This window comes from Candoia aspera, chromosome 4 (genome assembly GCF_035149785.1).
Source record: "Candoia aspera isolate rCanAsp1 chromosome 4, rCanAsp1.hap2, whole genome shotgun sequence".
Classification (NCBI taxonomy): Eukaryota; Metazoa; Chordata; class Lepidosauria; order Squamata; family Boidae; genus Candoia; species Candoia aspera.
Window position 1 is genome coordinate 17,952,469 of NC_086156.1, and position 27,629 is coordinate 17,980,097.

At 38.7% G+C, this 27,629-nt stretch overlaps 1 protein-coding gene across 8 annotated transcripts in view; it reads left to right on the plus strand.

Annotated features, from left to right (window-relative positions):
- The window catches only part of ABI1 (abl interactor 1), a 98,516-nt gene that overhangs the window by 67,057 nt on the left and 3,830 nt on the right, over positions 1–27,629 (plus strand). For 3 of the 8 annotated variants that reach the window (XM_063303494.1, XM_063303500.1, XM_063303496.1), the window contains exons 3-10: positions 150–326; positions 4,812–4,826; positions 5,463–5,563; positions 11,333–11,473; positions 14,136–14,236; positions 17,379–17,555; positions 21,367–21,453; positions 27,113–27,298. In XM_063303494.1, the coding sequence (XP_063159564.1) occupies positions 150–326; positions 4,812–4,826; positions 5,463–5,563; positions 11,333–11,473; positions 14,136–14,236; positions 17,379–17,555; positions 21,367–21,453; positions 27,113–27,298 (985 nt within the window). The remainder of the gene's footprint in view (positions 1–149; positions 327–4,811; positions 4,827–5,462; positions 5,564–11,332; positions 11,474–14,135; positions 14,237–17,378; positions 17,556–21,366; positions 21,454–27,112; positions 27,299–27,629) is intronic. The other 5 variants (XM_063303495.1, XM_063303497.1, XM_063303501.1 and 2 more) reach the window with 5 other exon arrangements.

Genomic DNA, 27,629 nt, shown 5'->3' on the forward strand with positions numbered 1-27,629 from the left:
GCTTAGCAACCAAAATTCTGGTCTCAATTGTGGTAATTAAGCAAGGACTTCCTGTATAGTACATTATATATTATGCAAAAAACGTTAAAATGAAATACTTGGAATTGAAGTTGTTAAGCATGCATTTGCGGCTTTTGTTTTCTTTGCAGACAGTGGACATACATAAGGAAAAAGTTGCCCGTAGAGAGATTGGCATTTTGACAACTAATAAGAATACATCCAGAACACACAAAATCATCGCTCCAGCAAACATGGAGCGGCCCGTAAGGTATATTAGAAAACCAATAGACTACACGGTGTTGGATGACGTAGGCCATGGTGTGAAGGTAAGAACCCGGTTCTCTTTCTAGCCATTCTCAGTTATTTAGAGTAACAAATAGCTCTGATATCATAAGTTTCTATCCTGCCCTCTCTAAACCGATTTTCTGTTAAAGTGATTTATTCAAATATAGCTTGGAAAAGAATTCAGTATTTGGTGGTGATGGTCCTGCTTTTTGTCCTGCTTATATCAGTTTGTTAAGCCTTTTGTATCCAGATGTTAGCTTCCTAATTTCTTTATGAACTGAATTTATTTTCAAAAGTTTCCTCCAAAGTAATGGTTATGATATGTTGCTGAAAAAGTATATAAACCACTATATCGAGTATACATTGCTACATATATCGCATTACCTCTGTCACGTACAGATAATTAATTTTAAAATACATTTGTGATGTGCTTGGCCTACCAAGTTAAAAAGCTTTCACTATTCTGATAGAATGAGCTCTAAGTTCCCTGCTGTGTTGTACAGCAGGCAAGAGGAATCTCTGTGAACCTCTGCTCCCATTTGGTCTGAGAACTGCTGGGAGTTAGAGGTCAAGAAAACCAGACTCTTATTGACTGTTGTTCCTCGGGTACTTGGATTATCTTTCACTGAAAGACAAACAGTGTAGATACTGCAGTGTTTCATATACAGAGGACAGCAGTCTTATCTCACTGGAATGCTACATTCATGTAGGACTGCAGGGGCATGTTTCAGAGACAGTGACATGCAATGCTTTCAGTCATCCAGAATCTACCACTGCATCTGAATTTCGAATGTCAGCTAGTCTTAATTTTGACTGAGTGAAATAAACCAAATGTTTTTGGTAAGAGGAAGTATGGATGGATTTAAATATAATAACTTACTGTGTCTAAACCAGTGTTTTTCAACCGTAGCAACTTTAAGATAGGTGGACTTCAACTCTCAGAATTCCCCAGCCTGCAATTCTGGGAGTTGAAGTCCACTTAATCTAAAAATTGCTAAGGTTGAGAAAACACTGGTCGAAACTAAAATCTAGAGCTTCCAGATTTTTTTCCAGCTGTAGTAGACAACGGGAGGAGAATGCACCTATCAAAGGCTTGTTTGCCATTGGATGCAATAGTTTATCACTGCACCCAGAGAAGATCTCTATCTCATTAAGTTAAATAAATATTATTGTGATAATTTGCATCCCAAGGTATTTTTCTTGTTTATTTTTGAGGCAAAAAGCTTGTCTCCGCTATGTCTTTGAGATAAGCAAAACCTTTGTTTATGTCTTCTTTTGGCTTTCATGTGTGCATAAAAAATAATATTTACATTAGATTTTTTCTAGAAGCAGAGATGATCATTTCTTGAAACTGCTGAGGCATTTGGCTAGTTTATAACACTGCCATTTGTCAAACATCTGTTTTGGTGCAAGCTTAGTGAACAAAGGCAGTGATGCAGAACTGTTGAAGGAACAAGGAAGTAAGAATTCAGCGTCAAATCTGCTTCTGTCCCCTTGAAGCAGTTTATGCAAGGCACTTCCTTGAAGCCTTTTAAACAGAGACATGCTACGCAAAAGACTACAAAATGACAACTCGGTATATTTAATATTGCCCAAATTACCTGTCTTAATGCCTTTCATTCTTTATAAAGGCAGCCATATCTGACTGTGAGTCTTGTACAGTAGTAATCAGAGATCAAATTCAGAAGTGGTCATCAAGCCAATATAAATGGATGGATTTTTTTCATGATAATGATAATTTATTCAACTTGTATGCTGCCCAACTCTCAGTGACTTTGGGTGGCTCATAACAATCAAACAAATTACAATAAAATCAATAAAACAGAAAAGATAAAGATAAAGATAAAAGATGGCAAACATAATGAAGTGAGGGGGGTCACCCTCCATTGCCAAAGGCCTGAGTGAAAAGCCAGGTCTTCACAGCTCTTCTAAACAACAGCAGAGTGGAGGCCATCCAGATCTTGGTGTGAACCTTGCTCCAGAGGGCAGGCGCTGCTACAGAGAAGGCACGCTTCCAGAGTCCCAATGGATTACATTGTTCAATCGAAGGAACCTGGAGCATGCCAACCCTGCAGGATCGAATCAGCCAGGCAGATGTATGGGAGATAGGCGGTTGCTCAAGTAACTAGATCCTATGCCATGTAGGGCTTTATAGTAGCAACCAGCACTTTGACTCACAACTGGAGGCAAACTGGCAACCAGTGCAGCTCGCAAAGCAAAGGTGTTACATAGGCATACCGAGGCATGTCCATTACTACTTGCACTGCTGCATTCTGGACCAGTTGAAGCTTCCAGATGGTCTTCAAGGGCAGCCCCATGTAGAGCGTATTGCAGTAGTGAAGCTGCAAGGTGAACAGGGCACGAGCCTGAGGGGCCCCCTGATCTAGGAAAGGGTGCAACTGGTGCACCAGATGGAAGGCCTTCCTGTCCACAGCTTCTTTAAAGTGGAAGCTGTGAGTCCAGGAAGACCCCCAAGTAGATACCAACCTTAAAGGGGAAATTGCTACCCCATCCAAGGTCGAAGATGGAATATCCCAGATCTGGTATGTCTGTCTGTCTGTGTCTCAATCAATCAATCATAGCTAAATATAAAAATACTTCTCCATTTTTTCCCTGAAACTCTGGATTCTTTATTGTGCCTACTGTATGTATGTATGTATGTATGTATGTATGTATTTATTTTTCAAATTTCTATCACCGCCCATCTCTCCCGAAAAGGGGACTCTGTATGCAATTGGTTATCTTCACTGTCAGCTTTCTTTTGTTTCCAAAGTTGAAGATTTTCCTAGCCTATACTGGCTTGAGAAAATTTAATGTATTTTGCAAACTCTAACCATATCATATTTTAAAAAAGAATATATGGTTGTTTTAGTGCATTACACTGAACCCCTTTTATGAGACTGATGTACTAGTAGTATAATAGCACTGACCTACCAGTAAGGATTATTAAACAAACATTTAAAGGGTTTTGAAATCTTAGAGAAAGTAAGTATACATTATATTTTTGGCCCTTTCAGTTACTTTCACTATTCACTTTCCTATTCACTTTCTGTGCAAGGAACATTTAATTTGATATTGCATGCATTCACGTGTAGACAGGGTAATTAATTTGAATTAGTTAGGGTTAGAGAATGCACATATATAGAAAATCTAAACTGGTATGAAATTTACTTACGTATTTAATCCATCAATCAATCCATTTGTATAGCTGCCCAACTCTCATGTGTTATTGGAGCCTAGCACCTAACAGGAGATTTCCTCAAGATTGTCTCGTACGAAATACATTTAAGTATTAAGTAAATTTTTGAAGTACGCATTGTCTGAACAGAAAATTTGTTTTCCAGATTATAGTGTAGTGATAACTAAACTGAGTTTAAAGGTCTAAGCTCAGATCAAAAGCCTTACTCTTTGTCTCAGATAGTAAACACATATACTTAAAGAATCACTAGTTCCTGTATATGGGTTTTCTATGGCATCACAGGCATCCAAAACGTTCCAAAGTTCTGATGTATCTGTGTCGTCTTCTTTTGGAGATGGTTATGAACATTATCCTTTCAAACATGGAAACATGATTGGAGGATAACTGGCTTCATGTTCAAGCACATGTTGATTGGATTAGGCTATCATTATTACATTCCCATTTCTCTTAGCTGAGCTGTTTCTAAAAATAACGTCCAAGAGAAAGAAGGAGAATTCAGAGCTGTCTGAATGAAGCATACTGTGAAAAGGAAAAATAAGTTGTTTATAATTCTGTAGTAGTACTTAGGCTTTTAATGGAGAAGCTCACACATTTTTTCTAAATGCCTTGAAAGCTGATTTAAAGAGCAGAGATTTAGAAGAAGAAGCACAGTTCCTTTACTGTGTTGCATGCTTAGATATACAACTACATGAAGAAAAGGTAGTCTGAACTAAGCTGGCATAGTGTGAACTGGGCTAGTGTTCATCTTTCTGTGAAAACTTTGGGGTAGAAACACAACTAGGACCACAGAAATGTCTACTCCATTTGTAATTCGATGCACAGTGACCTGTTACAAAGCTAGCTCAATGAAGGATTGATTTAGGTATCCAATCACCAACTACCAATCAGCATCTGGGATTGGGGTAGTTTTCATGTAATATTTTATAGATTCCATTTGTGCAACACCAGCCAAACGTGGTTGAATTTTAGTACAGTTTGCCACATTCCCAGTCCTTCCTCTTTGCCCCCTGAAAGTGTTTGCAAGTTGTTCTTCAGTCTATGTATTAAGTGTTAGAGAGTGTGTCACAACTGCTGCAGCCATAACACCGTATTTTCAGTTGTGGGAGAAGAACACTTACAAACGTACGAACGTTGGAGGGGGGGGGCGGAATCTGCTTTCATGTTAGTCACAACTGAAAGCTTGTTTTTGTACCTGGATTGCAACTGTCAGTTACGAAGAAAATATGCATATGTTGTACCATTAGTATTTAAAGCCTGCCGTATGGACAGTAATAGATGTGCCATTAATTTCTGCTTTTCTTCCTCCTTTTCTTTTTGCCAACGTAAGTGGCTAAAAGCCAAGGTAAGAAGAGTTATTTATTGTTTGACCCAGAACACCCCATGACAGTAGAAGCTGAGCCGTTACACTTGAAAGCTAGTACTCTCTCCTAAACTTCTCTGCTCCTTTTTCACTCATAGGTTATTTAGATGTGCTGAATTTCAGCTCCAACTGACAGTTAATATATTACTGATATATTGACAGATGCATTTTATTCATAGATAACATTTAATTCCTCTAACATACATAGTGCTTTGCTTTGATCCAGCAGATGCTTTTTCTGTTATTGACTTAACGTTTTAAACAAGGTTTCCCAGAAACACTTGCATGCCTATGCTAATCAGATGGAGTCGGAAAAAATAAATACATTGGTAAAGCTTGAATATAAAAAGTATTCCATTGATTTAATATGGTCACTGAAATCAGATTTGTTTCATAAACCAGCACAGCTTAGACGTCATTCACTGGTGGGCATAAAATTGCAAAGGTATGGTGGGAGAAATGTATTACCCTTATTATGCTTAATGGGGTAAGCAGCAAAATAAGCTGTATTCTAAAAGCTGTCTGGGAATCCTTTCTTCATATTAGGATACTGAAGCATTCAACGCTTATTTGAGCTGTTTCATTTTAAAAATATTAAAGCATTAATCCGGTTTTCAGCATGGAAGCAATCAGCCTGCAAGAACTGGCACTTTGTCGAGAACAAATCCTCCTACACAGAAACCGCCAAGTCCTCCTATGTCAGGCCGAGGAACGCTAGGGTAAGAACAAGGTTTCTGCTTTTATGTTGACAAAGACCACAATTCTGATTGTTTGTGCAACACTGCCTGAGGTTGAGGTCTCCTTGTTTTCTAATGGGAAGTAACGGAATTCTAAGTCCATTTGCTTCTGAGTGAATTCACGTGGTGCTCCCAGGACCATCTCCTAAAGGACGATGTATAGGATACCAGCCCAACTGATGGAGTGCTCTTGAAGTTCTGTTCCTGTCAGAGGGTTTTGATTTTTCTGAACGTCTGAGAATTTTCATTCCGAAACCAAATAGAACGTTTTGTTTGGGTTGCTGGACGGTAAAGAAACTGGAGAGGAAGAAAATGTTGTTTCATATATTTGAATATAAGGTGCTCCTAGCCCCTGTTAACAAGTAGACCCTAATGCCCTTTGGATATATTAGACTGCACTTCCTATCATACTAGCGAGATTAGCCCATTGCCTGTGCTGGCAGGCAGTGAAAGCAGTCTGTACTGAATTGGTCAGAGGCACCGTGTTGGAGAAGGCTGTTCTGTTGCATGGGCAGGAAGCAAGGTTGGTGTCCTAACAGTCAGGAACCACGCTGAGACGAGGAGTAGGTCTCTAGTGTTTATTACTGCTACATAAGACAGAAAATCCTAACAAACTGAAGAAGCGTGGGAAAAACCCAGACAGATAAACCCCAAAAGTTAAGGCGGGTCTGAACTGTGTCTCGTTGAATGGCTGCTTAACTCCTCAGTACTACGCATGCGTTTTCCCCCCTGGATAGGGGCCCCCTCCTGCTCACCATCAGTACTCATGACAGTTGGTAACTAGCTGTCTATTCTTTGTTTGGGTAAGTTGCTGCACTATTAATTCTTAGGGTCTCAAGACACCTTCAAGAAAGGTGAAAATGTTTTGTATAGTAGGCTGGGCTGCATCAAGAGCGTTGAGGCCAGGAGTCAGCAGCTGCTGCGGTGGTGGGATTTTTTTTGTCTAATGAGCTTTACCAGGAATAATGGTAAGAGGAAATGCACATTAGTATCAGTTTGCCCTTATACACAGATTCTAACCCACACCCTGACCTATCAAAGTGGCTGGCATAAGATGGGCAGAGGAAAACAGTGTTCCAGAGGTTATTTAAATTTGGAAGAGAAAAGGCCCAGGTTAATCAAGTTTGGAGAGCACTGTTTTAGCACTATCCATGGAAAAATAACCAACAACTCTTTCTTTTTAAGAGGCAAAGATGTTGCTTTCTTGCTAGGACTGCAGAATAATGGAGAATCGATCTTGCCAGCCTTGGAAACAGCTTGTGCTAGTTTAAAAAAAGGATGCTTCAGAAATTTATGTTACTTTACTGGCCACCCAGGACATGTAGCAATAGCTAAATATATTGATTGGTTGGGTGGGTGGGTGGATTTACATCTTGCCTTTGCCTCAAAGGTAGCACTCGCCACACTCCTGCCCCCTAGTTTTGCCCACAACAAAATTTCAGATTTCTAGAAAAAGTTGAAATAGATTATACAAATACACACAAACACACACACACACACAGAGGTAGAGATTGCACAGAACAGAACATATCTAGCCTAGGTTCCAAGTAGGGATTTAAGGAAACTCTAAAGTCTCAAAGGAAATTCTAAGTAGAAATAATTTTATTGGCCATAAGGCATTATTTATAATGTGATAAAGAACAAAGTAGTTGGATAAGTATATATATCTGTAGCAGACTGTAGTTGCTGAAAATGTGAGGAAAAAATGTGTAGGAGACATAAATTTGAGGCTATATCAGTAAGTTGAAGGCAACACAAACCACTTTTTTTTTATTATTGCCAACATGGATGTGTTCACATAGTCACCAGAAGACAGGCTCAGCTCAAGGAAGATTTTAATGTTGAAAAGATTAAAGAAATACATTAACTGAACCCTATTGCCAGGAAAAAAAATCTTGTGATATGTGCATACCTATTATGCTATTCCTTTTTGGGGCAAGGTATGTTTTTGGGGCAAGGTATGGGACGCGGTGGTGCTGCGGGTTAAACCACTGAGCTTGCCGATCGGAAGGTCGGTGGTTCGAATCCGCGTGACGGGGTGAGCTCCCGTTGCCAGTCCCAGCTCCTGCCAACCTAGCAGTTCGAAAACATGCAAATGTGAGTAGATTAATAGGTACCGCTTCGGTGGGCAGGTAACGGCGTTCCGTTTAGTCGTGCCGGCCATGTGGCCACGGAAGTGTCTACGGACAAACGCCGGCTCTTCGGCTTTGAAACGGAGATGAGCACCGCCCCCTAGAGTCAGACACGACTGGACTTCATGTCAAGGGAAACCTTTACCTTTACCTATGTTAAAGCACAAAAGGGGATAAAATAGTAAGTCAAAGAAATTAAAGGAGTAGCTAAAAAAAGAAAAATTATAGTTAAAACTAGTAGGCTCCAACTATATATGGTTTACTTTAACTTTCTGTTCCTACAAACCACCCTTGCCTCTACTGTATCCATGTAACACTTCATTTGTTCTTTAAACTTCTCACCTCTCATTTTTAGGATCTTACCAAGTCCATCCAGCCACAACTTGCTTAATCTTTCCCTTCACTTGACCTGTATGTTTGTTTTGCAATTTGACCCTCATTTATTCATTCACATACTTATTTCATACTTGTCAATCCTTTTGAAATTCAGTCCACCTTTATTTAGCCCCCATACATTCTTAGACCTCTCACTTCTTGTTTTACCACCTGCATTTCTTAAATATTTCATTTCCGTTGCATTTAGCTTCTCTATTTTGTCTGACATATGCAACTCTCACTTCTATGTAATAAAGTGAGCATAAACATACTGTTATATACGGCTATTTTAGCTTAGGAAAACATTTATTTGTCAAACAGACTGTGTACTTCAACTTTCTACCTGCATCTATTTGCTCTTATTTTTTTGCCAGTTATGTAGAATTTAGAATTTTCTTACTTTTCCTGCCAGACACAACTACCTAGATCCTTGATACATTAATTTTGAGATCAAGCTCCTCCTCGTATCAAAACCATCTTACATTCACTGCAGATTATTCAGCCAACAGGGCAACACCCAGTCAGCCAACAACATGGCTTCATTTACATATAGTTACTGTTATGTCCCACCCAACACACCTCTAATGTAGTTGCAGGCATTTCTGATACATAAATACTTTAAGCCAGGGTTCCTCAAGCTTGGCAACCCTAAGCTGTGCGGACTTCAACTCCCAGCAAAGCTGGCTGGGGAATTCTGGGAGTTGAAGTCCGCACAGCTTAGGGTTGCCAGGTTTGAGGAACCCTGCTTTAAGCAACCAAGGAGACATTATACATCTTTGTCTTAGTCCTGCTGAACCATTCACTAAATATTCCATTTATTCCCCTGCATACTTTACTTTATCATATGCATTCAGCAACCATCCTTTAACTCCCTTTCCACACAAAACATTCCATAATTCAAAGCTTTGCACTTGCATGCCTTCTCTACATCAATAAATGTACAATAAAATTCCTTTCTCACATTCTCCCTTTCTGCTTGTATAGAAAAACAGTAATGGTATTCTTCCAATCGTCAGGTACAGATTAAACAAGTTGCACGACTACACCATAAGCAAATCACATCCCATGTTTTAACATTTCTTCAATTATACCAACTGTACCTGTACTTGTACCATTTTTCAACATTTTCACAGCATTTGTGACTTACTTTTCATTCATATTTTTCTTGGACACTAACATAGCATTTGCTTCTATTTTATTATTCAGTATATCACAATCATTACATACAGATCTCTAAAGTACTCCTTCCAGCCTTCCCTCACTTCAGTTTCATTCCAAATTATTTCATCACTCTTTATTGAATGTAATTAAATCATTCGGTTGGAGGCTCCTTGTTTAGCCCTCTTCACCCACTACCAAAACAATTGTTTATTTCCATCAAAATCACTGCAGTTTTTCTGTCTCTTAACCATTCCTTGGTCTCATGGCTTCTTTGCAGCCATCCTTTTCTCTATACAGACATAATACAGTATGTTTCCTTCCCATTTTTGCAGTAACCTTTCTCTTGGTTAGTTGGGGCTCTCAGGAATTGCTTTTTAATCAGATGGAGACAGGGTAGACAAGATGACCAGCTGCAGTCTGCATTTCATCAAGTTGAAGTGCAAGTAACACTTTTATCACCAAACGTGTTCAAGTTATTCTGTGCAAGGTAACTTCTGTAATCTGAAGACTATCCTGCAAGCCAACATGTTGTTGCCCAAATTCTGCCAACTAGGAGATTACCCAGTGTGCTGGCACACATTCGGAATTATCATAAATTATCAGATGTAATATCTTAATATCTAATCTTAGGATAATTTTATAAAAAGATTATTGTGTTACTGAAAATAATTAACTCTTAGGCTGATTTGTACCGACAGTAGTTCTTGCTTAACAACCCTAACAGGAACCGGAATTTCTGTCGCTGTTACATTCATTAGGCAAAACATCATGTGACCACACCACTTAGTGACAGCAGTTTTGGTAGTCCAGGTTGCAGTCCTTAGGTGAGGAGTGCATGCTTCTCCTGTCCTGCCACACTCACTTCTGCTTCAACTCCCCCCACCCATCTGTCTTCCCTCATCTCTGCCCTTTTGGACACCCTTACCTCCACCGCCCCCAGCCAACGTTTGCCATCTTTCTCCTGCTGGTGACAAGGCGCGCAAAGGTCAGTGGGGGGTGGCAGGGCCAACAGAGGGCAGGGTGGCCAAAGGGGCAGAGATGGGGGGGAGATAGGTAGGTGGGAGGAGTTGAAGCGCACCCTGCAGTTGTAAATGTGGGCAGGCTGCCAAGTGCCCAAATTTTGATCATGTGACCATGGGGACTCTGCAATAGCCATAACTTTGAGGACCAGTCATAAATACCATTCATTCAGCACTGTTGTAACTTTGAATCGTCACTGAACAAATGGTCATTAAGTGAGGACTACGTGTATGTGGTAGTTGGGAATTCTAAGAATTCTAATCCTAACACTAGATTGGTAGTTTATATGTCCATGTGCAGACATATAGACACACAAATTCTACACAGAAAAGCAGAGAAGTTTATAGTATGACTCAGAGCAGTGTTCTATCCTACAGAGCCTGCAGATTTTCATGATTTTGGAAAGAGCAAGTGGTTTGCTCTTATCTATCTATCTATATATCTATCTATCTATCTATCTATCTATCTATCTATCTATCTATCTATCTATGTTTTGTTTTGTTTTGTTTTGTTTTGTTTTGTTTTAACCAAATGTACCTTAGCAGGTGCTAACTATATCACTGAGTCCTTTGAGTTTGTATATACACAATTCATATTTAATTACTGAGATTAACCCCTCAGATATCCATTTTGTACTTGCATTTCCCTTGAATTATGAATTTATGATTTTCCACTTAACAAAAAGGGAAGGAAAGAATACCCATAGACTTCTTCTTTGTAACTTATGTTTCCAGAGTTATTCTTGAGTAGAATACGGTCAGCTATCAATAGAGTGTGCACTAATCATGACAGGTGTGCAGATACATTCTTGAATAAAGAGGAATTTCACATTAAACTGTTGCTGAGACTCCATCTGTATCTGGGTTAGTTCAGCACACCTAGAAGGTACTAGGTATTTACCATTGATATGCTGTATCCAAAGAATGCTGCAGGGCAGTGGACACTAAACTGCTTAACAGGTAAGGTCATGTGGCAGTGATTTGTTTTCCTGTAATCTAATCCATTTTCCATGTCTTTTTTCTCCTCTGTCCACTTTGCTTTTCGTCCTGCTTCATTTTGATAGACGGAATACTCCGTATAAAACGTTGGAACCTGTTAAGCCACCCACAGTCCCCAATGATTACATGACCAGTCCGGCAAGACTTGGAAGTCAGCACAGTCCTGGAAGAACAGCTTCCTTGAACCAGAGGCCGAGGACACACAGGTAAATGAATTGGAGTCTTGATGGCAAATTTGATCTGGACAGGCAATAGTAGAAGGTTGCAAAAGGTGAAGATGGATGGATGGATGGATGGATGGATGGATGGATGGATGGATGGATGGATGGATGGATGGATGGATAGATAGATAGATAGATAGATAGATAGATAGATAGGAGCAAACCACTTGCTCTTTCCAAAATTGGCTTTATGTTAAAGTAGGGGCTGGCAACTTTTTTCAGCCTTGGCTGTTGTAGTGGTGACACAGGAATGCTCTAGAAATTTCAGCCACTTTCTCTGTAGCTTTGAGGTTTGAATTTCTTTTTAGTCAGAGGTTCAGACTTAATAGACCTATTTTATTGCCTTTTTTAAAAAGCAAATTGCCATGTTATAATTTGGTAATTGATTGCCATATTTCTGCCGGGTTGTTTTAGGGGGCTTTGGAGTCTACAAAAATTGGGTTCATGGGCCATGGTTTCTCTATTCCAAGATTTAAAGAAAGAGAAATATTGTTTGTATTAGTCGAACACATGGAGCACATATATATGCAGTGTTGATGCTTAAAGCTTGGTATTAATCTATTTCAGTCCACAATTTAGGTGCTAAGTTTTACGAACTGCTACTTGAAACAAAGCATGCTCTGGACAGAAGTTGAGCATAATCTCGAAAATTATTCTTTAAATTGAGGGATTCTCAAAAACTGTGTGTAGCAAAGACATCCAGATCTGTAATGATCACAGCATGTTTCTCACTATTCTGTACTGAGTTTTATGTGTTCAAACAAGCCTCTGTATTTATCATCTTCCCAGCCTCTAAAATGAGAGTTCATTCTACAGCAGTGCTGCCAAGTTTATTGAAATGGTCCAAAAGCGTGATTAGAGAATCCGTCCTCTACTTTTCTGTTGCTCTAAGATGGAAAGGTGGGCTTAAGTCCGAAGGAAGATTGCAGGAGGAAGATTCATCAGTCTACCTATGCAGGCTTTTATTAGAATGTTTCTCTGATTGCACAAAATCAGTCTTTTGTTCGACTTTATTGGTCAAATATTTTCTTCAAATATTGAAGAAAAGAGGTTGCTATAACACAGCTGTCTCCAACTGGTGCTTTGGGAATAAGGCTGCTGTAAAGAAACAGAGGCAAGATTTTTCAGCACGGTAGCATCTCTTGCTGTGTTAATGATTTGACATAGCAATAGTCATTTTAATGAACATTTTTTCCCTTAATAACAAAATAACAGCTTATATGCCCAACATTCCTTGTAGACAAAATCCTTCTATTCTGAGCCATTTGCTAAAGCGCTGCCTTATTTAAGGCAGTTGTGCATAAACATCTTGTATATACATTATTTGAGACAGCAGAAATGGACTCTTAAAGTGCTTTGTGATGAAATTCAGCTGCAACCATGGCAACAAGTTCCAGGTCCTTGGCATACTGAACACAATTTTTTTTTAGAATGATCTCGATTACTGGTTGCCATCTTTAACATTTCACTTAATTTGGCTGAATTATTTCCAACTAATTCATATGTGGTGCATGAATTTTTGCCTTGTTTTGAACTAATATGTGGAACATTGAATAGCAGGTTTTTGATTTTAGCACAACCTTTCTCAACCTGGTTCTCCCCGATGTTTCCATCATTCCCTATCAAACTGACCAGTGTTGTAATCAATCTCATACATCTGGAGAGCATCCGATTGGGGAAGAGTGTTTTAAATATATTTCTAACTGGCTCTGTTTAACTAATAAATTAGGTTTCTCTGGCTGTTACATTACTAGCAATTTGCTTAATGCAGTTTTTCTAAAGACTTATCTTAATCCTTGTGCTTATTTTCTCCAGCCTCTGCCTCCTTTTGAAAACTTTTTCTGATATTTGTGAGATGGGGCGGGCTAAGATCTCAACCTTCTAGATAGCTGATTTGGGGATCCAAATGAGTATGAATCTATCACTCCTTTTCCAACAGGTCTTCTGTATTCCCATTATATGATGTATGATGCTGCTTTCAAAGAATATACTGCCCTTGTTATGCTTGCTGGCAGAATGAACTGACAGTGTTAAACTGAATTCAGCAATACGCCAGCGCTGCATGCTACCTTAAGCCAGTGTTTTCTGCAATAATACTTACGTGAAGCACTTTGGTCCCAGGCAAATGTCTCTTCTGTACATCAGATTCACAATTTACTTATATTTTAGAGCTTTTATTGCACAGTCTATCACCTGTAATTAGTCTAAACAGCCTGCAACCACTCAGAGTATTATTTTAGTTGTTCTAACAGTTTTTTTTGACTCTCACATTATTCCTCACAGTTTTTAAATTAAATACTACAGCAGGTAAAACTGCTTTTGCCCTTGATGGTCACATCTGCATTTCATGCATTCAGCTCTGCTATTATGATAATAACCATCTGGGATTATTTCCTCTCTTTTCTCTTTTCCGTTAGACCACTGTTTCTCAACCATGGCAACTTGAAGATACTTGGACTTCAACTCCCAGAATTCCCCAGCCAGCATGGGGAATTCCACACATCTTAAAGTTGCCACGGTTGAGAAACACTGCTTTAGACAGAGTGAAAGAGTATGGTTCATGATTTGCTGATATGTTTTAACGTTGCAAGTGTCACATACCTATTATAGCAATGTTTTATGTCTCTGCTTGCTTTGTTTTGAGCAGTGGTAGTAGTGGAGGAAGCGGCAGTCGAGAAAACAGTGGGAGCAGTGGTATTGGCATTCCCATTGCAGTGCCTACGCCTTCACCACCAACTATTGGCCAAGGTATTTATTACTAAGTTGATCAAAGCCCAGAAAGTTGTTTTAAAAAATGATTCAGAAAAAAGTGGATTCTGTGCAACACATCACCGTCCTCTGTGTCTTCTGGAATAGTTCCTCAGCTCACTGCTGTAGTTGCTTAATTTAGCAAATGGATATTGGTTGATATGTTTATGGGGCTTGCTGATGGAAATAATTTCTCCCCACGTAGATGGTCCTGTTATATCAATAAATTTCAAAGAGGACTGAGAATTTGCAGAGCTATGTTATGATGATAGAACACAGACAGAAGGAAAACGTTTATCTTTTATGTTTATGTTGGGAAATGAACAGAATTTGGTTTAATTTTTCTTACGATAGCTTTTTTGAAAAGGAGCAATTATTTTTTCCCCATTTACTGTATAGACTCGTGGATAAACCTAACATTTTAGGTGCCAACATACACTCCCAAAATTGGGTTTGGCATATCTGTAAGTATATATGGTAGGTTTTTCTCTCAGCTTTTTAAAAATACCCATATATCCCATATATACTGATCTGTGGATAAGCTGAGCTTGAATTTTTAACCAAAATACCATGAAAAATGGACTACCAGCAGATAAGCCAATTGTGAAAATTAAAACATGCAAAAATGTTGAGGGTTGGCTTATCTGCAGATGGGACGTTTTTCATGGTATTTTGGTTAAAAATTCAAGCTCAGTTTATCCATGAGTATATACAGTATCCTTCTAAAAGAAGATATTACTTTACTCAGAATAGTACTGAGTCCTCAGGTAGAATTTTTTAAAAAGGCAAAAAAAACCCAAACCAAAATTCTTTAATTATTAACATAAATTCATTTGTAGATCGAGATATGACTTGGCAAGTGAGTTATTTTAACAGCACAAATAACTGTTTTTTCTGAAGCTCTTTCAGGATTACAGATGGGCAGCAGGATGGGTTCTACCTTTTGAAAGTGCCAGAATTTGTTCATTTTTTGAAGTACTAGACAGTGTTCCTTTTTTGATTCTCTTTGTAGGACTGGTGAATTGATGGAATTGGGGTTTTATTCTTGTGTGCTTTTGACTTAGTATTATAACAATAACTACATACATAACCATCTCACAATTTCTGAGGTAAACTGTGTTTTGCAAATGCAGAAAAGGTGTAAGAAATAGTAAGCCCAAGAAATTGAAGGCATGAGATAAGAGGAAAGGAGTGGGAAAATAGCTAAAACTAATTTACACCAACATTATTCACTATACTGAATTTTTATTTTGTTGCAAACCATCCTTGCTTTTCAAGTCCTTATGCAGCTTCATACATACTACTTTGTTATTCATGCAGTATTAAGGAATAATCATAATAATTTGGGGACTTAACTGTCCTAATTGCACTTAAGGATAGTTTGTGTATGAGATGAACACCTTTGAAGCTTAAAAAACACAGGGCACTCTAGTTACACTGAATCAGACCTATTACATTTTGCCCAGCCTTATCTACCCATCTCTGCTGTAGTACTGGATGACCTCACTGTGTCAAAATATAAAATTAGGATTGGCTATGAGTTACACTTCTTAAATGAGCTACACAAATGTTGTATTTGGTTGTCGTGTAAGAGTCATAGCTTGTTCTTGCTTAAAAGCTAAAGAGGACTAGTACGAGCATTGGTTTTGTCCACTTACTTGTTTTTACATAAACCCAATGTAAGTAGTGCAAAGATGATTCTATAGAGCAGTGTTTCTCAACCGTGACAACTTTAAGATGCGTGGACTTCAACTCCCAGCATTGGGAGCTTGCCGGCTGGAGAATAAGTCCACACATCTTAAAGTTGCCAAGGTTGAGAAACACTGCTATAGAGGAACAGCCGTAGGATGCTTTTGCCATTATTTTTTGCCGTTATTTGAACTTGAGGTTTTTCACCTGAATGAAGTAATGAAAATTATGTTAATATTACAACTGTAGAGCTGTATCCTACGTGTACAAAGCTGTTATTAAAAATGCTCTTTCACAAAGTGGGGCAGCCAATTTTCCGATCCTTTCTGCTTACTGCAGCATTCTGCATTATATCGTAGTGTTCTAGGATGGGCCCCCAATTTGCAAGAAAAGCTTTTGAGAAATTTCAGGGCTGAAGTGGAAGGAATTATTAACAGAGTCTGCAAATGCGGAACTCAGTTTCCCATGAGTGCTGAACCACTGAGAGAGTTTGCCTAATGTTTATAAAACATCGTTTATAAAATATACCTTCACATTTCATTTTAGAATTGCTTTTAAAATTGTATTTAAAAGCATATCCTATGCTTTCAAGTAAGTAAAAGTTTCAAGCTTCACTTCCACAGTAATTTCAAAGTATGAACAACTTTACTACATTAGTTTATAAGAGCAAAGCAGCAGAACTATGAGTAAGTGATTTATTGATGTTACTTATACAGCACTTCCAGTGTGCAGTTTTATTTCATGAATTAACCTGAAACCTAGCATTTATACTGTTTAGTCTATCAGTTAATGAAATTTATCTAATTTTGCAATGTTTACTGTGTCCTTTAGGAACTTCCGCCCCTCTCTTATACACATGAGAAAGTATTTTCTGTCCATACACAACTTCACTGGATTAATCAAATCTGCTTACATGTTTTTTGAAAATTCCATTTTGGGGGTGGGGTGGAGCGGGATCAGAATGGAAGTCCACCGAATTTGAGAAAGAGAATAATGCCTATGATTTTTTGGAAGAAATCATCCACCTCATTCTTTTCTTTCCTTTGATAATATGAAAGGCATTGCATTTGAACTTTTCTCTCTCAAGTCAATCTGGGATTTTATCTTCTGCACAGTCTGCTCATTTGAAGGGCCATAGTAGCTCTGAAAGGTTCATCATGAATATTGGAGTTCTATAGCATCATGTCTTTTGAGATGTTAAAAGATGTATTTATATAAGTTAAGGTAAATCCTTCTTTCCCTCCCCAAAAACACATGATTGACGCTTCTTGTTTTCTTTATCTGTCCCATGAAGGCTAGTGGATTTGGATTTTCATGTGTTCACTGTGCTGTGGTCTTCCTACCCCTTTTCTCTTCCCTCCCTCCCTCCTGGTTTCTGCACTGTGTTCTGAGTTGTGGTTTGTGTTTCGTTTTGCTCAAGCTGTGTTGGTTCCTTTTGGCTCTTGCATTTCAGCTGTTCCTGGGTCAGCTCCTGGTTCCCAGTATGGCACAATGACCAGGCAGATTTCCCGGCACAACTCTACCACTTCTTCAGCCTCTTCTGCTGGATTTAGGAGGAATCCTTCTGTGACTGCTCCATTTTCTGCTCAACCTCATGTTAATGGCGGGCCTCTCTATTCTCAAAACTCAAGTAAGGTTACTGCAGAGCATAGAACTCCTGGGTTTGTTTGGGGGCAAACCAGTTTTAAGGTTTTACATAGTTCTTGGTTTAATCAGTGATCTGAGTCACTCAGGCATATTCAGATGGAACTACCTTTATCCAAGCCATGATTTACAAGGCCAAGAAAAGTTTTGAGCCTACACAGTTTGTTTCTGTCCCTCCGTTCCCCTTCCCTTCCCTCTTGTGTTTCCTGGCTTCAGTCATTCAGGTGCTGTTTATTAAGCTAGTTTCCCACTGCATCAGAAACTGCCACTTAATCTTTGACTACAGAACAAGTTATGGCTATGGCTTTTTTGAGAGCACGATTTTAACATGAGCAAGTTACTGCATTTATGCAAATGGAAGATTAGTCTTTTCCCAAAACAGTTTAACCTTAAAACAACAGGGTTGCTTTCATTTGGCTTAAATGTGTAATGCAAATGGGCAACTTCATTTATGTCTAATGTTGTTTTGTAGTCAAGGATTGTCTTACACTCAGAATAATCTTACTTTTGGGTAAATACAGCATATTTTACTATGATTTCAAAGATTTTTTTTTTTTAAAGGGTGTAAATGTTACCTCTGTTCCACGACTGGATAATTACTCAAACTGTTAAAGGCATTGCCTGAAAGCCTAGTTATTTTTACTTTAAGATTTTTTTCTTAACTATAACAGCTATGATGTTGTCAGTTGTCAGTTACTGACAACTACAAATGCTTTGTGAGCCAGATATGAAAGATTCCCCTGCCCCTCCAAACTATTCAATTGCATGCAGTGGAGTAAAAATACATTTATTTTTCTTGGAATGCCGGACTTAGTGTTTCTGCATCTCTGTATAGCAAAGCTGCATTTGAATATGCCATAAACCTATACAATTCAGCATACATAAGCCGGAATCATGGAGCTGATTACAAGGACCGTGCAAAGCATTCTAAGGGTTTCTTTGGTTATTTTGTAAAACATGCCTCAGAATGCTTTCCACAGCCTGCTGACCACCATATTTTGTTGAGAAAGTGGAACTGCAGTTTTGCACATTGGGTTTAACTGTATTGGGATGTGATTTTTACATATAGATACAGAATAGCTTTCCCAGCTTGGTTAACTTCCAGATGTTTGGATTCCAACTCCCAGAGTTCCCTAGCTACCATGGCCATTGCTGAAAGTCTTGAGAGTTCAAGTCTACACATCTGGAATGTTGATAATGAGAGATTTCAAGAATGATATGAACAACAAGCAAATTCCCTTCATGTGATAATACAACATTGAGAGATTTTATTTATTTATTTAATTTTTATCCCACCTTTATTATCTTTACAAATAACTCAAGACGGGGAACATACCTAATACTCCTTCCTCCTCCTATTTTCCCCACAACAACAAGCCTGTGAGGTGAGTTTGGCTGAGAGAGAGGGACTGGCCCAAAGTCACCCAGCCGGCTTTCATGCCTAAGGCGGGACTAGAACTCTCCTACCACGCCTGATTGGCTCTTGCGCTGAGAGAGAGTGACTGGCCCAAAGTCACCCAGCCGGCTTTCGTGCCTAAAGTCTCCTGGTTTCTAGCCTGGTGCCTTAACCACTAGACCAAACTGGCTTCTGTTCAATTCAGTCTACAGTTTCAAAATAAATTGGTAATATTATCTGCTTGCCAAAGATAGGTACAGTAACAAATAAATAAAAATGGCTGTATCAAATTCAGGTGGTTTGCTAGTAAGAGTAAAGGTTCCTTATGAAAGACCTTACTTGACCATTTTTAATGTAATTTTATGTTTGTTTATAATCCTAGTGTTGTTCTAATACAAATACAAACGCTAAAATATTAATGACTGCCACATTAAAAAAAATACTCTGTAGTCACTAATTTTAACTTGACTAGGTATTTCACCCTTATCTCAAATTTATGATTTAATGCCCTAGATTTGGCTAGATAAATTCTAGCTTTCCCTTTGGGCTTCCTTTTCCTGGACAGCAAATAGATTTTGTTGGGGAAAGGAAGAAGAGTGCAAGAGCAAGTAAATCTTGGCATCAAGAGCTTTGAGAAACTGGCCATTGTGTTATGTCTCTTACTTGGCACATCAGGCTGGATTATTAAGAAATGAGCTCGGTGTTAGTATTTAATTGTAAATATGAATACTGAATTAGGGCGTTGTTTAAAATTAATCCAGATTTTGAAATCTACAGCCTGTTTCAAATGAGCAATTCAAGTCCTATTACTCTGCTGAGCACAAAACCTTGAATTGGGTAAAAAAATAAAAAATAAAGACATTGGCATCTTCAAAGGTTCTGATTCCCTTTGACATCCCATTATTTTTGAGGCCAGTTTCTTGATGTTACAATATTACTTGTGAAAGTGTGCCCAATGGTCACCTTATAATGAAAACCGAAACATTGATATATCTGAAAACAGAACATGTCAATCAGAGGTGGATGTACAGAGCTGAGTCTGAAGAGATCAGAGACATGCTAATGAGATACATTTTTTCCCTCCATCTGGCACCTGTTCTACATACTTTGGATCAGTCTGAAAAGCCTTGTGTTTCTGTGCGTATCCTGTGGTTCCCATTGGGGAATTAAGCATGTACACACATTCATAAACAGCATTCCCATCTTCTGCATCTTGTTGATATTCGCACAAACCATTCTAAAACATTGCTATTATTTCCCAGTTCCATTAGAAATGTTCCCCTGCTCATAAATCTGAACACAGATTCATTATGAGGGGCTTGTCTAACATGTCATTATGTATTTAACTGTGGACCTTTGGTCTTTACCTCTGGGTTCAGGATTCATAGTTTGTTTGCCCTGTCAGTCACTGGGAAATGCCTTCGGTAATTGGATGTGACCATACAATTTATGTTGAATTCTTGTAGCTGAGCCTTAGATGCTGGAAGTATTTAAAAGTGCAGCTTCAACTGGTATATCATCTTAAGGCTAATATAATGCAATAATATAAAAGCTTGTTATGAATAATTTCCATGAAATGCTCAGGTTTGCCTCTTGAAAAGAAACCATGCCATTTTTTGTAATATATCTGTTTTTTATGGATTGGTTTTTTTATTTTCTGCCCAGAGTCCCTCCTTGTGGACTCTGGGCGGAGATGGGCGGTGATAAATTTAATAAACAAACAAACAAACAAACAATTTTTTCAATTATGGAACTGTAGTCCTTAAAGCTCTTCTTAAAAACTCTCTAAAAGTCCTCCAGAAGCTGGAGAATTGTTTGAAATATGAGAATAATAAAGTATGTAAATTCAATTTCATGCTAAAGAGCAGGGCAATCTATAAGCTCTGTTGCTTTGCCATTTTCTGTTTTATTTTTTGTTTGTTTGTTTTAGCTTTCACCCTCATTGCAAAGGGCCCTTGCTACTTTTTTACCTTTTTAACAGCACTTTCCTTTAAAGGAAACATGTTCTCAAGTGCTTGCTAGGGAAAAACAAACACCCACACAGCTTCCCTCACACTTGGCCATTCCTTGCAAGATTTTGCGGTAAGAGGGCAGGATGTCTGTGTTTCAAGCACGCAAGTATTTTTATATGGCCAGGTGAATGAAGAGCAGATCACATATCATCCACCTTATGTTTCATTTTGTTTCATTTTGTTTTGCTTTTTAATTGCCAGCTGACTAAAAACAGAATTCAGCAGAAGCTGTATTGCTAGGGTAGCCAATTTTGAAGAAGGTCCTGTTGTGTGTTTCTGTTCATTACGTAGCTTTTTTGTGGTCCAGTGTTACTGACAGCTTTTTGTTTTTATTTTCCTTTTCCTGTATCTATGTTTACTTCCCTGTTTATGGTGTGTGTTACTTCCAGTTTCTATTGCTCCACCCCCTCCCCCTATGCCTCAGTTGACTCCACAGATACCTCTCACAGGCTTCGTGGCCAGGGTGCAAGAAAACAGTAAGTTGGCAGCTTAGCTTCTCCAAAGAGTAGAGCCGACTCTCTTTCTCTCTTCTCCCTCCCTCCCTCTCTCTCCCTCCCTCCCTCTCTCTCTCTCTCCTATAGCATGCATGGCTGGCCAGTCAGATTCTGCTCCTTGGTTTTACTGCTTTGAGAGTTTGGTTAATTTTTTTTCCTACTTAAGATGCTAATTCCATCTTGCATTTCAGCACCAACGTGGAACTGAAGGGTACATTTTCTTACGCTCCAATTATTATTACTGATAACATATTGAGCCCTGTGATTTTGTTTGTTTGTATGAGCATTCAAAATAAAACCTGGTGATTTAGTGGGAAGTTAGAAAAAGAGAACACCCACACACCTCTCCCTCTTGGCTCTCCTTTTGTCAAATCCCCAAACTGGTGATTTGGGAGATATAAATGATAGTTGGATGTACAGATACTTTTTTAAAAAAATCATGGCTATACCTGCATCCCACAGAACATTAGGACATTAAATAGTCTGGGCACACAATTTCACAGATACGAGTGCATGACTTTTTTTTTTAAAGGTTTAATTTGAGATAGAAGTATTTATATAGCCACCTTTTGCTTTTAAACAATTTTAGGGTCAATTTAAGCAGGATTCTAGATACAGAAAAATATCTCTCTACAAGGTATCACATGGCTGACAGTATATATCAAATTGGACACTTTGTCTAGTAAAGCATTAACACAGGAGGATTCTGTGGCCCAGGAAGGCTCACTTCCAATAATATTTAACTGATTTTTATCTGACTTTTCTGTATAAAATTGTGGCAGACAATTCAGGACATCAGTGAAAATGCAAAAACAAGTTAACATTTCTTTGGCTGAGGATAGCAGCTGGTCTTTAAATGGGTGCAGTTCAAATCTGGTAGGAAGTGATAATGAAAGAGTGGCTCCAAAGCAGAAATAACACCTTAAAATCACGTTAACTGTAACTTATGTCAGAATTAAAAAGGGCTGATAGAAGAGGGCTATGGAGGGCAGCTGTATGATCCAGGAAAAGACACAGCTGCTTTAAGAAGTTGCAGGCAGGTGCTACATGAGTGCCCCTACATGGTCTGAAGCATCCTTATTTCTTTGAAACCAAAATGTTACACAGCCTTAATAATTATACATCCCCAGTATATATTAATCTCTCCCTTCTATCAAATTCAAAATTATAATTTGGCAGCAATTTCTGGAGGGATTGTAGGGGCCATACCAAACTTTGGGGGATTGTGTGTGACCCTGGGGCTACAACTTCTGCTCCTGTACTTTGGATTAATGTGCAAAGGATTAGGATCAAGGTTAACTGCTGCAGAGAATAACCTTGGTTTCTTCTTTGGCATCCTGCATCACGTTTAAATTAGGCCTTGCTTTCTTGCTTAAAGATTGTCTCTGTGCATATATGTTTTATATTGTAGAGCTGGAAAAGGGCAGCCAAAATCTTTAAGAGCATTAGAGCAGCTCCTGTCCAAGGAAAGTCTACAGTTTCTTGGCGGTTTTCCCTTGGAGCAAAAGCAGTTAAGATGAAACCTGCTAGAATCAGGCATCTTAGGGCAAATATGAATAGGGAGATACTTTTCTCCAGCTTGCAATGGTAGGATCTTGGGGCTTGTTCATTAATGTGAGATTTGGGACCAATTTAAGGAAGTATTTTTTTTTATAAAGTGCACAGTTGAACAGTAAACTCTGCCTTCATCAGATGTGTTGAAACACTTCTGAAGGGTAGGGATAGTAAGCCAGCATTCCTTCCACCGTTTTAATGTCACTAAGTTGTGTTGACAGAAGTATTACTTTTATCATCCTTTTGTTTCTATGGGGCCAAGGTACACATTTTCAGGAAACTGGATGTAATCCAGAACTTCCAGTTGCTGTTGTGTCCTTGACAGCATGTGAATGCCCTTGTTTTACAAATTTCTGTAGACAGTCCTGCTTTAGCATTTCCTGCTTTTACAGCACCCTAAATATATAGTATTCTAATCTTAGTTTTTGGAAAATAATAAATAAGAGACTGGTTGGGAACTTGATAGTGGAGATAGTTGTGTATTAATTTTCCTGGTGGAGGTAGTGATGGTGAAGATTGATGTTTCATACATCTTAAGCAATTCTTGCCCTAGTTTTGCCAGTCCTGCAATCACATACTGGATTAAATTTCTATGTACAGGTAATTGTAACAAACAAATTGTGTTCAATTATGTTATAGAAACACAGAATGTTAGGCTATGCATTTCATGTTCAATATAAATCCAAGCAATTAGTTTTGCATTTGTTTCTTTAGCCCTTTAAAAGAAAGAATAAATAGAATAAATGGAAATAAATGATAATTGGATGCTTAAGATTTAGATTAAATGCAAGCATGTCTTGGTTTATTCTAAGCTATGTTTGGTGCTACACTAATGGTCTTGAGCTTGCTCAGTGGAACTTCTTCCTGTGGTTCTTCATTCTTCTCACCATCCAAATTCCAAATTTTTCTCCAAAAGTTTCTCAATTATTTGTAGCATGTTTGGGTGTTTGGTTGCAGGAGAAAAGATAATATTGTACCTATGAAAAGTTTTCAGGGTTGAGAAGCTCCTTTGTAGGAAAAAAAAAGTTGAAAGAAGACCTGAATGCCTTTATAACATCATACTTTGCTCTTCAGCTAAAGAATTCTGGAATGAAAATATTTTTTCTTAAAGCCACTATATGGATTCCTACTAATGGATCCAGTCCATGAAGTGTTCTACTTTTCTGTGCAGGGCAGTTGGGTTCGGCCAGTAAATCAAGGATGCAATCCACTAAGAACATACATTCTTGTAATGTATCAGAACAGTTCCTGTGTTGCAGCAAGCCTTTCTATGGGCCTTGTGGTAGGAGAGTACTGTGCTTGTTGGCATATTACACAGTGTTGAAAACACACAGTGCTGTTCACTTACCAAAGTCCGATTTTGTATCGGGGTTGGGTCCTGGAATGGACCCATTTCTTCAGTGCTCTATGTGAAAAAGGAGACCCAGAATGTATTACTAAGGAACAGTTCTTACTGTTCCTTACTGTTCCTTCCTTACTGCAATTCTCTAAACTAAGGCCCAACTGGTTCTAATTCTGATGATAACTGAACAAGTTACCTCTGCAAAATATGCAATATTAAAGTAGTAAATAATAAGAGCATACCAATACATCTTTAAGAAGTTGTATTGTGTCAGTGAAGGTAAAAAGAACTACCACCCAAGGCAGACAGGCCACAGTTGAGGTCCTCTTGTCTAGCCTCACCTTTTCTCCTCTTCTAAGGGTGGTTCTTCTTGGGTTCTTTCTAAGGGGCATCATGTTAAACAAATGCTGAGCCTGAGTGCCTACTGCAGGTACCCTGAGTGCACTGGCTTCCCATCAGGAGGCCTCATTCTCTTGCAAGAAGTTTAAGAGATGTGCACAGGCTGCTTGGAGATGTGCACAGGCTGCTTGGAGCAGAGGCAGTGGGCCAGCACTAGGACCCTGTATGGTGCCTCCCAGAAAGAAGTGTAGACAAAGGGAAGAGAACAGAGCATGTTCATGCATGCAAATGAACAAGTATGCCTGACAGATGGTAATGAGACACCTTCCAGTGATCAAGGTCTATCCTCCAAAGCAATAATTTTAGGTCCTACTACAATAAAAAGGCAAATCTTGCACAATAGTCATTAAACAAAAAAGGGTAATAACTGAAAAGGTCTTATATTCCTGATAAGTAGACATTACTTTAAAAACAACCACAAGGGAAGGGAGGGGTGGAGAAACAAATTCACTGTGTAATAGTATTACCCATCCAACAGCAGCAGACTTCACAAGGCTGACCCAAAACGTGACTGCCAACCAGCCACATGACAGTGAACATACACATATATGCATAATGGGTCTTTGGAAGAACATTGCTTCTTAGCCTGAGCCATTATTTATATGTTTAAATTTTAAAACTGAACTCATTTAAGTGATGATGCTTTTGGCAATTTTTTTTTTAAAAACCCTTAATTGTTAGCTTTTCTTCTTAAGAGAGAGATGAGAGAGAGATCAATGCTGCAAAATTGTTGTCCAATTTAATCAGAGAGCAAGTGTGAGAGACAGTCTGCCGCGCCTTACTGTGACTAATTAAAATAACCCATGACAATGTTGAAGGAGCGATTTGGGCTGCGTTGAGACGAAGCTGCTTTCTTTTAGGCCAAACCCACCCAAGTCAAGGAACAGATTTCACATCCGTTCCACTGGTGACCCCATGTGCACTTTTTAAAAATCTTCCCATGCTATCCTAAAAATCAGCTGACTGCCCTTTGTTAATCTAGGGCAAAGTAAAGTATTGCCATTGATGACAGCGGTTTTGCTTATTGGTGTGTGATGGAAATCAGTGGCCCAAGTGAGTTATGAAGCCCCATCTTGACATCTGTGGGACTTAAGTGAAGCTAGTTTACCCTGGATTTGCCCAAGTGCAGCAGTGCATAAAAGTTGGCTGCTGCTCCTAACACTGGATGATCTGGTTTCCATAACAGACTCCTTCCAGTATACAGGAATCTTGCTAGTGCTGTTTTAACTTAGCTCTATCCGTAACTCACCTCGTTTAGCGAATGATCTCTATTTAAATTCTGATTAGAACGATTAAACTTTCACTGATCAATTATGCCTCAGTCTTACATCTTATTATTTTTCTCCTCCATTTCCGCTTAAGTAATGAAGCTGATAATTAGCATAAAAATGTGGGGACCTTAAGTATTGTGAAAGATGTGCCCCAGTATCACTGATTATATTAACATTTGGACATAATTCAGCCAAAGTGATGCATTTTTTTCAGTTATATTGTTTCTTTGTGCTAATGTTAAATGTAAATGTAATAATTTGCATCTATTGAGTGGTATTCAAAAATGCTTTCCTCTAGCTAAATGGTGCTCTTTTAAGTAAAAGTTACAGCAATTGTCTCTCTGCACTGGGATTTATGCTGCGTGTCCTGAGTTACATGATTTTTGTGTGGGACAGTTGAATTTAAATAGCCTCTTTTGAATATGCCTGATCACATGTTGCATGTCAGGATATGTTAGTGAGAATGCTGCAAATGGGGACATGTTAGGAATTCAGGTAATAAAAACTATGATGAAATTCTCTGAATATTGTAAGCAGCTCTGTGCAGTATGACTCTTCTGTCCTGTACTACAAGACAGGAATGTTAAAAGATGTTCTTGCAGATTAAAATAGGTCTTTCTTTCTCCCATCAGCATCAAAAAGAGACTTTGATTGCATCAGAAGTTACGTTTTTTGCAGTGCCTCTGTATCTGGATCTTTGTTCATCCAAGGCAAATGTAAACTGACAAAAATAAGACATTTGGCTTACAGCAACAACTACCCCAGCCTCTTGAATACGAAGCAATGCTGTCTTGAGAACCATTAAAGTGATGGTCCACATCTCACTTCTGCTAGTAATCAGCTTACGGCTTTGGAGTATCTGCTTTGAAGTTAGCATCTGTAGTTCTGTGGCTGCCAGTAACTTGCAAAGTTGTATGTCATAGCATTTTAACATATAAAGCATTCATCTCTAATCTATGCATGATACTGTTAGTGCATGCTACTAGTTTCTGTAATAGGTGTGGACCCCTGGTCCTGGATTTACTTCTGTTTGAACTAGATCAGACCAGATATTCTTCTTTCACTGATTTACTAGTTGCTGACAGTCCAACTCCACCTCCACCACCTCCTCCAGATGAGATGCCTATGTTTGATGACTCTCCACCACCTCCGCCACCACCACCAGTGGATTATGAAGATGAGGAGGCTGCAGTAGTGCAGTACAATGATCCGTATGCTGATGGTGATCCAGCCTGGGCACCTAAAAGCTATATTGAGAAAGGTAAAGGATGAATAGATTTGTGCTAAACTGGAACATCCCATTGCAGCTTGCTGAGGGGGGTTTAAGCCAAATGTACCCCATTCAGATGTCACCACAAACTGGATGACTTCATGTAACGCCCTTTTCTCAGAGCTTCAGTACTCCTTCCTCCCAAAATTTTGCAGATTAGGAAATTAATACTAACCTGATCTATAGAATTGTTTATGAGGGTTACACTAAGATCTTGGTTGTACTGAAGCATTACACTAAACCAGGAATGAGAAATCTGTGGCCCTCCAGTTGTTGGATTGTCTCATTGGCTATGTTGACTAATATTGATAGAAAATTGAAT